The sequence below is a fragment of the Lethenteron reissneri genome, chromosome 66, assembly GCF_015708825.2.
Source record: "Lethenteron reissneri isolate LAM-NWPU_2019-01 chromosome 66, ASM1570882v1, whole genome shotgun sequence".
NCBI lineage: Eukaryota > Metazoa > Chordata > Hyperoartia > Petromyzontiformes > Petromyzontidae > Lethenteron > Lethenteron reissneri.
This window is the reverse complement of record NC_083844.1, coordinates 6,397,139-6,410,047: the sequence shown is the minus strand read 5'-3', so window position 1 is coordinate 6,410,047 and position 12,909 is coordinate 6,397,139. Positions and strand designations below refer to the sequence as shown.

Below are 12,909 nucleotides of genomic sequence, written 5' to 3'. Positions count from 1 at the left end.
AGGATCCGGTTCCACCTAATCATTTCCATCGGGATCCGGTTCCCTATTCATTTCAATTGAAGATCCGGTTCCCTATTCATTTCAATTGGGATCCGGTTCCCTATTCATTTCAATTAGGATCCGGTTCCCTATTCATTTCAATTGGGATCCGGTTCCTTATTCATCCCAAATAGGATCCGGTTCCACCTATTCATTTCCATCGGGATCCGGTTCCCCTATTCATCTCAACAGAGGATCCGGTTCCCTATTCATCCCAATAGAGGATCCGGTTCCCTATTCATTCCAATTAGGATCCGGTTCCACCTAATCATTTCCATCGGGATCCGGTTCCCTATTCATTTCAATTGAAGATCCGGTTCCCTATTCATTTCAATTGGGATCCGGTTCCCTATTCATTTCAATTAGGATCCGGTTCCCTATTCATTTCAATTGGGATCCGGTTCCTTATTCATCCCAAATAGGATCCGGTTCCACCTATTCATTTCCATCGGGATCCGGTTCCCCTATTCATCTCAACAGAGGATCCGGTTCCCTATTCATCCCAATAGAGGATCCGGTTCCCTATTTATCACAACGGAGGATCCGGTTCCTGCTCTTCAGACTCACCCCGGGGCAAGATGGCGGACCGCCTAACTCAGCTTCAGGACGCCGTGAACTCCGTAAGCGTCTCTCTCTCCATCTCTCCCCGTCTCTCTCCGCGGATTTAAACTCTCGGCGCGAGGCGGGCGGGCGGTCTCCCCGAGGGAACTGGCGTCGGCGCCGCTTGAGATTACATCCCGATAATACAAAGAATAATCGGCCGAAGCCGCTTGCCTAGAAACCATAGCGGGAAGCCTGCGTTAGGCCCTCGGCGACTCGTGGTGGGGGAGGGGGGGTCGGTCGCCCAGGTTGAGATGACATCCCAACGGTATAAACATAGACGGCCTAAGCCACTGGCCTAGAAACCCTAGCGGGAAGCCTGCGTTAGGCCCTCGGCGACTCGAGGTCGGGGAGGGAGGGTGGGTCGCCCAGTTTGAGATGACATCCAAACGGTATAAACTTAGGCGGCCTCAGCCACTCGCCTAGAAACCCTAGCGGGAAGCCTGCGTTAGGCCCTCGGCGACTCGTGGTCGGGGAGGGGGGGGGGGGTCACGCCGGTTGAGATTAGTGGCTAAGAGATGTTGACTACCTCGCCTGGTCTACAGGAGGTCGTGGGTTCGATCCCGACCCTGACGATGTCTGCTGCTGTTGTATATTTGGAGTCTGCGTGTCTCTCATCATCATCACGGTGGCTAGGAGATGTTGACTACCTCGCCTGGTGTGTAGGAGGTCGTGAGTTCGATCCCGACCCTGACGACGTCTGCTGCTGTTGTATATTTGGAGTCTGCGTCTCTATCTGTCATCATCATCATCGTCATCACGGTGGCTAGGAGATGTTAACTACCTCGCCTGGTACACAGGAGGTCGTGGGTTCGATCCCGACCCTGACAATATTTGGAGTCTGCGTCTCTCTCATCATCATCATCACGGTGGCTAGGAGATGTTGACTACCTCGCCTGGTTACGCAGGAGGTCGTGGGTTCGATCACGACCCTGACGATGCCTGCTGCTGTTGTATATTTGGAGTTTGCGTCTCTCTCTCTCTCTCATCATCATCACGGTGGCTAGGAGATGTTGACTACCTCGCCTGGTGTGCAGGAGGTCGTGGGTTCGATTTGGAGTCTGCGTCTCGCATCATCATCACGTGGCTAGGAGATGTTGACTACCTCGCGTGGTATACAAGAGTTTCTGGGTTCGATCCCGACCCTGACAATATTTGGAGTCTGCGTCTTTCTCCTCCGTGGTGGTCACTGAGTGGTGGTTTTGTCTCCATGTCGTCCTCCGGGTTTCCTCTCCACACGTTGACGTCGTTTATTGTGAAAAATCGGTCACAGTTCCTATGATCACTGCACTGTTTCATTGCTTTGATGGCTTTATTTTGGTGATTTTTGAAAAGTGTATTGGTTTGGCCATGTTTGTGTTGTTGTAGTACAGAGTTAGACTGATGGCCGTAATCTAAGTTGTCTTGTGGTTGTTGTTGTTGTTGTTTGTGTTGTTGTAGTACAGAGTTAGACTGATGGTCTTAATCTAAGTTGTCTTGTGGTTGTTGTTGTTGTTGTTTGTGTTGTTGTAGTACAGAGTTAGACTGATGGCCTTAATCTAAGTTGTCTTGTGGTTGTTGTTGTTGTTTGTGTTGTTGTAGTACAGAGTTAGACTGATGGTCTTAATCTAAGTTGTCTTGTGTTGTTGTTGTTGTTGTTTGTGTTGTTGTAGTACAGAGTTAGACTGATGGCCTTAATCTAAGTTGTCTTGTGGTTGTTGTTGTTGTTGTTTGTGTTGTTGTAGTACAGAGTTAGACTGATGGTCTTAATCTAAGTTGTCTTGTGGTTGTTGTTGTTGTTGTTGTTTGTGTTGTTGTAGTACAGAGTTAGACTGATGGCCTTAATCTAAGTTGTCTTGTGGTTGTTGTTGTTGTTGTTTGTGTTGTTGTAGTACAGAGTTAGACTGATGGTCTTAATCTAAGTTGTCTTGTGGTTGTTGTTGTTGTTGTTTGTGTTGTTGTAGTACAGAGTTAGACTGATGGTCTTAATCTAAGTTGTCTTGTGGTTGTTGTTGTTGTTGTTTGTGTTGTTGTAGTACAGAGTTAGACTGATGGCCTTAATCTAAGTTGTCTTGTGGTTGTTGTTGTTGTTGTTGTTTGTGTTGTTGTAGTACAGAGTTAGACTGATGGCCTTAATCTAAGTTGTCTTGTGGTTGTTGTTGTTTGTGTTGTTGTAGTACAGAGTTAGACTGATGGCCTTAATCTAAGTTGTCTTGTGGTTGTTGTTGTTGTTTGACTTGCATCCCACTGGGATTTTTGCACACAGCGTTGGTGTACGGTGCTTTTTCTGCAATATTTTGCTGTCTTTTCTTGGATTTTCTGTTTGCACTTGGTCACATATTCACTACAAGATGTTTTCTTGTTCATGTTTTTGTTTTTTGTTTGTTGCGGTTGCACCCGATTCAAAAGCCGAATGGCTCACAACATCACGCGTTTAGAGTATTTGGCTGCTGCTATAAAAACGACGACGACGATGATGACATTAGCCAACTTTGTGAGCTGCTATTGATCGTGACGAAAATCTGTATTTATCCTGGAGGAATCCAAATAGCTATGAAGCTCTTTTTTGTCGCATGTCAAGGACCGAGATGACTGGCTGAGGCACCACCTGTGCCCCCTACTGCGCCAACTTGCTGTGCTTTAGCCACCCGGCGCTCCGCTCGTTGTTGTGAGCGTCGCTCCTCCGCCCTCCGTTGTTGTTGGAGGGCGACTGCCTCCAACTGCCCAGTAGCGTCCTTCACGCACACATGCACACGCACACATGCACACATGCACACGCACACACGCACACATGCACACACACACGCACACACACACGTACACGCAAACACGTACTCACACGCACGTACTCACACGTGTACACGCAAACACGTACTCGCGCACACGTACAACAACAACAACCGCCATTCGCCACTAAGTGGCGGTGACGTCACCACGACGCTTGTGCCAGGCCAAGTGCACCTTGAGGCCACGTGAAGTGTCAAACGCCCGCTGGCAGGAGGTCACGGGGCAGACCCAGCAGGTGCCACGGGTCGACTGACCGAGATGACCGAGATGACTGGCTGATGCACCACCTGTGCCCCCTACTGCGCCAACTCGCTGTGCTTTAGCCACCCGGCGCTCCGCTCGTTGTTGTGAGCGTCGCTCCTCCGCCCTCCGTTGTTGTTGGAGGGCGACTGCCTCCAACTGCCCAGTAGCGTCCTTCACGCACACATGCACACGCACACATGCACACACACACGTACACGCAAACACCTACTCGCGCACACGTACAACAACAACAACCGCCATTCGCCACTAAGTGGCGGTGACGCCACCACGACGCTTGTGCCAGGCCATGTGCACCTTGAGGCACGCACACACACGTGCACACACACGTACACGCAAACACATACTCGTACACACGTACACACACACACGTTCTAACACGTACCTCTGTGTGTTGTCGTCCCCCTCTGTGTGCCCCCCCCTCTGTGCCCCCCCCTTTGTGCCCCCCCCTCTGTGCCCCCCCCTTTGTGCCCCCCCCCTCTGTGCCCCCCCCCCCATCTCTGTGTCAGATGGCCGACCACTTCTGCAACGCGGTGGGGGTGCTGCAGCAGTGCGCGCCCCCCACGTTCTTCCCCAACACGCAGAGCGCCGCACACAAGGAGGTGCCGCTCGCCGCCTCCTCCTCCTCGCAGGAAGGTGAAAGAGCACGGGGGGGGTCCATCACAGAGGGGGGGTCCATCACAGAGGGGGGTTCATCACAGAGAGGGGGTTCATCACAGAGGGGGGTTCATCACAGAGGGGGGGTTCATCACAGAGGGGGGGTTCATCACAGAGAGTGGGGGTCCATCACAGAGGGGGGTTCATCACAGAGGGGGGGTTCATCACAGAGGGGGGGTCCATCACAGAGAGGGGGTTCATCACAGAGGGGGGTTCATCACAGAGGGGGGGTCCATCACAGAGGGGGGTTCATCACAGAGGGGGGTTCATCACAGAGGGGGGTTCATCACAGAGAGGGGGTTCATCACAGAGGGGGGTCCATCACAGAGGGGGGTTCATCACAGAGGGGGGTTCATCACAGAGGGGGGTTCATCACAGAGGGGGGTTCATCACAGAGGGGGGTTCATCACAGAGGGGGGTTCATCACAGAGGGGGGTTCATCACAGAGGGGGTTCATCACAGAGGGGGGTTCATCACAGAGGGGGGGTTCATTACAGAGGGGGGGTTCATCACAGAGGGGGGTTCATCACAGAGGGGGGTTCATCACAGAGGGGGGTTCATCACAGAGGGGGGTTCATCACAGAAGGGGGTTCATCACAGAGGGGGGTTCATCACAGAGGGGGGGTCATCACAGAGGGGGGGTCATCACAGAGGGGGGTTCATCACAGAGGGGGGTTCATCACAGAGGGGGGGTTCATCACAGAGGGGGGTTCATCACAGAGGGGGGTTCATCACAGAGGGGGGTCTATCACAGAGAGGGGGTCCATCACAGAGGGGGGGTTCATCACAGAGGGGGTTCATCACAGAGAGGGGGTCCATCACAGATGGGGGTTCATCACAGAGAGGGGGTCTATCACAGAGAGGGGGTTCATCACAGAGAGGGGGTCCATCACAGAGGGGGGTCCATCACAGAGGGGGGGGGGTCCATCACAGAGAGGGGGTTCATCACAGAGGGGGGGTCCATCACAGAGGGGGGGTTCATTACAGAGGGGGGGTCCATCACAGAGGGGAGGGGGTCCATCACAGAGGGGGGGTTCATCACAGAGGGGGGGTCCATCACAGAGGGGGGGTCCATCACAGAGGGGGGTCCATCACAGAGAGGGGGGGGTCCATCACAGAGAGGGGGTTCATCACAGAGGGGGGGGTCATCACAGAGGGGGGTTCATCACAGAGGGGGGTTCATCACAGAGGGGGGTTCATCACAGAGAGGGGGTCTATCACAGAGAGGGGGTTCATCACAGAGAGGGGGTCCATCACAGAGGGGGGTCCATCACAGAGAGGGGGGGGTCCATCACAGAGAGGGGGTTCATCACAGAGGGGGGGATCATCACAGAGGGGGGGGGTCCATCACAGAGGGGGGTCCATCACAGAGGGGGGTTCATCACAGAGGGGGGTTCATCACAGAGGGGGGGTTCATCACAGAGGGGGGTTCATCACAGAGGGGGGTTCATCACAGAGGGGGGGTCCATCACAGAGGGGGGGTCCATCACAGAGGGGGGCTATCACAGAGAGGGGTCCATCACAGAGGGGGGGTTCATCACAGAGGGGGTTCATCACAGAGAGGGGGTTCATCATAGAGGGGGGTTCATCACAGAGGGGGGTTCATCACAGAGGGGGGTTCATCACAGAGGGGGGTCCATCACAGAGGGGGGTCCATCACAGAGGGGGGTTCATCACAGAGGGGGGTTCATCACAGAGGGGGGTTCATCACAGAGGGGGGTTCATCACAGAGGGGGGTTCATCACAGAGGGGGGTTCATCACAGAGGGGGGTTCATCACAGAGGGGGGTCATCACAGAGGGGGGTTCATCACAGAGGGGGGTTCATCACAGAGGGGGGTTCATCACAGAGGGGGGTTCATCACAGAGGGGGGTTCATCACAGAGGGGGGTTCATCACAGAGGGGGGTTCATCACAGAGGGGGGTCCATCACAGAGGGGGGGTTCATCACAGAGGGGTTCATCACAGAGGGGGGTTCATCACAGAGGGGTCCATCACAGAGGGGGGGTTCATCACAGAGGGGGGGTCCATCACAGAGGGGGGGTCCATCACAGAGGGGGGTTCATCACAGAGGGGGGTCTATCACAGAGAGGGGTCTATCACAGAGAGGGGGTTCATCACAGAGAGGGGGTTCATCACAGAGAGGGGGTCCATCACAGAGAGGGGTCCATCTCAGAGAGGGGGTCCATCACAGAGAGGGGGTCCATCACAGAGAGGGGGTTCATCATAGAGGGGGGTTCATCACAGAGGGGGGTTCATCACAGAGGGGGGTTCATCACAGAGGGGGGGGGTCCATCACAGAGGGGGGTTCATCACAGAGGGGGGGGGTTCATCACAGAGGGGGGGTTCATCACAGAGGGGGGGGGGGTCCATCACAGAGGGGGGGTCCATCACAGAGGGGGGTTCATCACAGAGGGGGGGTCATCACAGAGGGGGGATCATCACAGAGGGGGGTTCATCACAGAGAGGGGGTTCATCACAGAGGGGGGTCCATCACAGAGGGGGGATTCATCACAGAGGGGGGGTCCATCACAGAGGGGGGTTCATCACAGAGGGGGGGGGTTCATCACAGAGGGGGGTCCATCACAGAGGGGGGGGGGGTCCATCACAGAGGGGGGTCCATCACAGAGGGGGTCCATCACAGAGGGGGGTCCATCACAGAGAGGGGGTCCATCACAGAGGGGGGGCGGAGGGTCTTGTTGGGTTGAGGCGGAGTGATGATCAACGCAGCAACCACCACCCACACCACCATCGCCACCATCACCCACACCACCCACCCAAACCACCCACACCACCCACAACAACCACGCCACCTACACCGCACTACCCACGCCACCCGCACCACCCACACCACCCACGCCACCGCCACCCACGTCACCCACACCACCCACGCCACCCACCCACGCCACCCATGCCACCGCAACCCACACCAACCACCCACACCACCCACGTCACCCACACCACCCACGCCACCCACCCACGTCACCCACCCACGTCACCCACACCACCCACACCGCTCTGTGTGTGTGTCTCTGCGTGTGTCTCTGCGTGTGTGTCTCTGTGTGTGTATCTCTGTCTGTGTGTGTGTGTCTGCGTGTATGTTTGTGTGCGTGTCTGTGCATGTATCTCTGTATGTATCTCTGTGTGTGTATCTGCGTGCGTGTCTCTGTGTGTATCTCTGTGTGTGTCTCTGTGTGTATCTGCGTGTATGTCTGTGTGTGTCTCTGCATGTGTCTCTGTGTGTGTCTCTGTGTGTGTCTCTGCGTGTATGTCTGTGTGTGTGTATCTGCGTGCGTGTCTCTGCATGTGTCTCTGTGTGTATCTCTGTGTGTGTATCTGCGTGTATGTCTGTGTGCGTGTCTCTGCGTGTGTGTCTCTGTGCGTGTCTGTGCGTGTATCTCTGTGTGTGTCACTGCATGTGTCTCTGTGTGTGTATCTGCGTGTATGTCTGTGTGCGTGTCTCTGCGTGTGTGTCTCTGTGCGTGTCTGTGCGTGTATCTCTGTGTGTGTCTCTGCATGTGTCTCTGTGTGTATCTCTGTGTGTGTCTCTGCGTGTATCTCTGTGTGTGTCTCTGTGTACATCTCTGAATGTGTCTCTGTGTGTGTCTCTGTGTGTGTCTCTGTGTACATCTCTGAATGTGTCTCTGTGTGTGTCTCTGTGTGTGTCTCTGTGTGTGTTTCTGTGTACATCTCTGAATGTGTCTCTGTGTGTGTCTCTGTGTGTCTCTGTGCGTGTATCTCTGCGTGTATCTCTGTGTGTGTCTCTGCATGTGTGTCTGTGTGTGTCTCTGTGTGTGTCTCTGTGTGTGTCTCTGTGTGTGTTTCTGTGTACATCTCTGAATGTGTCTCTGTGTGTGTCTCTGTGTGTCTCTGTGCGTGTATCTCTGCGTGTATCTCTGTGTGTGTCTCTGCATGTGTGTCTGTGTGTGTCTCTGTGTGTGTCTCTGTGTGTGTCTCTGTGTGTGTGTCTGCGTGTAGAGTACTCCCAGCTGTTTGCGACGCTGATCGCACGCACAGCCAAGGATATTGATGTCCTCATCGTGTGTCTCTGTATGTGTCTCTGTGTGTGTCTCTGTGTGTGTGTCTCTGTGTGTGTGTCTCTGTGTGTGTGTCTCTGTGTGTCTCTGTGTGTGTCTCTGTGTGTGTCTGCGTGTGTGTCTGTGTGTGTGACTCTGTGTGCGTGTCTGCGTGTATGTCTGTGTGTGTGTGTGTCTGTATGTGTCTCTGTGTGTGTCTCTGCGTGTAGAGTACTCCCAGCTGTTTGCGACGCTGATCGCGCGCACGGCCAAGGATATTGATGTCCTCATCGACTCGCTGCCGAGCGAGGAGTCGACCGCCGCCCTGCAGGTAGCAGCTTGCACCAACTAACAACAACAACAACTAACAACAACAACTAACAACAACAACAACAACTAACAACAACAACTAACAACAACAACTAACAACTAACAACAACAACAACTAACAACAACAACAACAACCTGCACCACCCACTCACAACAACAACAACAACGACCTGCACCACCAACTAACAACAACAACTAACAACAACAACATCAACAACCTGCACCACCCACTCACAACAACAACAACAACAACCTGCACCACCCACTCACAACAACAACAACAACGACCTGCACCACCAACTAACAACAACAACTAACAACAACAACAACAACCTGCACCACCCACTCACAACAACAACAACAACCTGCACCACCCACTCACAACAACAACAGCAACCTGCACCACCAACTAACAACAACAACAACAACCTGCACCACCCACTCACAACAACAACAACAACCTGCACCACCCACTCACAACAACCTGCACCACCCACTCACAACAACAACAACGACCTGCACCACCCACTCACAACAACCTGCACCACCCACTCACAACAACAACAACAACCTGCACCACCCACTCACAACAACCTGCACCACCAACTAACAACAACAACAACAACTAACAACAACAACAACCTGCACCACCAACTAACAACAACAACTAACAACAACAACAACCTGCACCACCCACTCAAAACAACAACGTCCTACACCACCCACTCACAACAACAACAACAACAACCTGCACCACCCACTCACAACAACAACCTGCACCACCCACTCACAACAACAACAACCTGCACCACCCACTCACAACAACAACAACCTGCACCACCAACTAACAACAACAACTTGCACCACTCACAACAACAACAACAACCTACACCACCCACTCACAACAACAACAACAACCTGCACCACCCACTCACAACAACAACAACGTTCTACACCACCAACTAACAACAACTAACAACAACAACCTGCACCACCCACTCACAACAACAACAACCTACACCACCCACTCACAACAACAACCTGCGCCACCCACCCACTCACAACAACAACAACAACAACTTGCACCACCCACTCACAACAACAACAACAACCTACACCCACCCACTCACAACAACAACAACAGCACCACCACGTGGAGGCTACTGCTGCTGCTGCTTGTACACACGGCGTCTCACCCCCCCCCACCCCCCACACCTCCCCGCCCCCACCCCCACCCACCCCCACCCCCACCCACCTCCCCACCCACCCCCACCCACCCCCACCCACCCCACACACCTCCCCACCCACCCCCACCCACCCCCACACACCTCCCCCCCGTGCCCCAGGCCGCGAGCCTCCGCCGCCTGGAGGAGGAGAACGTGGAGGCGGCCGCGCTCCTGGTGGAGGTGGTGGGGCGTGGCGAGGCGCTGCTGGCGCGCGTACAGGCGGCGCTCGCAGACATCGCCGAGTCCCAGCTCAGCACCAGACACTCCCTCCTCGCCCCATCACCATCCTCCACCTCCACCTCCTCCGGCACCGCGGCTACCGGCCCGGCTACGGCGGCTACAGCGGCCGCGGCACCGGCGACAGCGCCGGCGGTACCGACCGCTGCCGCCGCCACTGCCGCCGCGCCCGAAACAACGGCGCTACCCCCGCCACCGCCGCCAGCGAACGTCAACGCTTCGCATCAGCAGCACCAGCAGCAGCAGCAGCATCAGCAGCATCAGCAGCAGCAGCAGCAGCACCAGCAGCAGCAGCAGGAGGGGAAGGGGACATCCGAAGCGCTGCTGGATCGGTGAAGCGGCATGATGAGCGTGGTGGGCTGCGTGCCGTGCGAAAGAAGTTCCACGTTAGGAGGGGCTCCTCCCTCACGCGAACGGGTTGCGTTCCGGAGGTCTGCGTGCGTAAGTCGATTTCGTAAGTCCCAACTTTCATCCTCGAGATTCCAGATGCAGCTGTGTGCGGCGTGGACACTGAGCACGGGGGAATGGTTTCAAAAGTTGTATAATTTACTATAGATGTAGGTGCCGCTGGTTCTTCACGTTCTGTAGATGCCACTGGTTCTTCACGTTCTGTAGATGCCACTGGTTCTTCATGTAATGCAGATGTAGATGCCGCTGGTTCTTCACGTTCTGTAGATGCCACTGGTTCTTCACGTTCTGTAGATGCCACTGGTTCTGCAGATGTAGATGCCACTGGTTCTTCATGTAATGCAGATGTAGATGCCGCTGGTTCTTCACGTTCTGTAGATGCCACTGGTTCTGCAGATGTAGATGCCGCTGGTTCTTCACGTTCTGTAGATGCCACTGGTTCTTCTTGTTCTGTAGATGCCACTGGTTCTTCATGTAATGCAGATGTAGATGCCGCTGGTTCTTTACGTTCTGTAGATGCCACTGGTTCTTCTTGTTCTGTAGATGCCACTGGTTCTTCATGTAATGCAGATGTAGATGCCGCTGGTTCTTCACGTTCTGTAGATGCCACTGGTTCTTCACGTTCTGTAGATGCCACTGGTTCTTTACGTTCTGTAGATGCCACTGGTTCTTCACGTTCTGTAGATGCCACTGGTTCTTCACGTTCTGTAGATGCCGCTGGTTCTTTACGTTCTGTAGATGCCACTGGTTCTTTACGTTCTGTAGATGCCACTGGTTCTTCACGTTCTGTAGATGCCACTGGTTCTTCACGTTCTGTAGATGCCACTGGTTCTTCACGTTCTGTAGATGCCACTGGTTCTTTACGTTCTGTAGATGCCGCTGGTTCTTCACGTTCTGTAGACGCCACTGGTTCTTCACGTTCTGTAGATGCCACTGGTTCTTTACGTTCTGTAGATGCCACTGGTTCTTCACGTTCTGTAGATGCCACTGGTTCTTCACGTTCTGTAGATGCCACTGGTTCTTTCTGTTCTGTAGATACCGCTGGTTCTTCACGTTCTGTAGATGCCACTGGTTCTTTACGTTCTGTAGATACCGCTGGTTCTTCACGTTCTGTAGATGCCACTGGTTCTTCACGTTCTGTAGATGCCACTGGTTCTTTACGTTCTGTAGATGCCACTGGTTCTTCATGTAATGCAGATGTAGATGCCACTGGTTCTTCACGTTCTGTAGATGCCACTGGTTCTTCACGTTCTGTAGATGCCACTGGTTCTTCACGTTCTGTAGATGCCACTGGTTCTTCACGTTCTGCAGATGTAGATGCCACTGGTTCTTCACGTTCTGCAGATGTAGATGCCACTGGTTCTTCACGTTCTGCAGATGTAGATGCCACTGGTTCTTCACGATCTGTAGATGCCACTGGTTCTTCACGTTCTGTAGATGCTACTGGTTCTTCGCGTTCTGCAGCTGTAGATGCCACTGGTTCTTCGCGTTCTGCAGCTGTAGATGCCACTGGTTCTTCACGTTCTGTAGATGCCACTGGTTCTTCACGTTCTGCAGCTGTAGATGCCACTGGTTCTTCCCGTTCCGCAGCTGTGGATGCCACCACCACCGCCCTCTATTTCGCAGCTGTTGAACTTAACGACTCTCGCTCCGGACAACCAACTGGACTTAACGCACCGGGTTTTTGTTACTATCTCTGAAAGTTCGTAAGTGGAGGAGTCCCTGCGCATCGTACGAAAAGGAGTTTCAACGCACACGCAAAGGAGCTATCGACTCTCATCGCGCAAAGTCCGGTAAAAATCTCTCGGCGGCGGAAACAGCGGCTGCCGATGGAACGACGGCTGTGGTTTCACCGCATGAATTCTAGATTTGCAGCTTTCGTTACTGCAAGGATTCATACTTTTAGTTTTTTCGGTAAAGTCACGTATACGCTCAAGGTGCGGGGTCCTGTCTACGATGGAGGAAGATGTTGACCACCTCGCCTGGTGTACGGGAGGTCGTGGGTTCGATCCCGACCCTGACGCCTGACGCAGCGAATCTGGCTGTGACGGTCCCGTCTACGATGTAGCAAGATGTTGACCACCTCGCCTGGTGTACGGGAGGTCGTGGGTTCGATCCCGACCCTGACGCCTGACGCAGCGAATCTGGCTGTGACGGTCCCGTCTACGATGTAGCAAGATGTTGACCACCTCGCCTGGTGTACGGGAGGTCGTGAGTTCGATCCCGACCCTGACGCCTGATACAGCGAATCTGGCTGTGACGGTCCCGTCTACGATGTAGCAAGATGTTGACCACCTCGCCTGGTGTACGGGAGGTCGTGGGTTCGATCCCGACCCTGACGCCTGATACGGCAAATCTGGCTGTGACGGTC

General features: G+C 54.1%; 1 protein-coding gene across 1 annotated transcript; it reads left to right on the top strand.

Annotated features, from left to right (window-relative positions):
• The first annotated feature begins 593 nt into the window (after positions 1 to 593).
• MED21 (mediator complex subunit 21) lies at positions 594 to 10,686 on the top strand. The gene is made up of 4 exons (XM_061578532.1): positions 594 to 659; positions 4,176 to 4,302; positions 8,568 to 8,668; positions 10,014 to 10,686. Exons 1-4 carry the CDS (start codon positions 618 to 620, stop codon positions 10,464 to 10,466), a joined length of 723 nt encoding a protein of 240 aa, XP_061434516.1. The 5' UTR covers positions 594 to 617; the 3' UTR covers positions 10,467 to 10,686.
• The last annotated feature ends 2,223 nt before the right edge of the window (positions 10,687 to 12,909 follow it).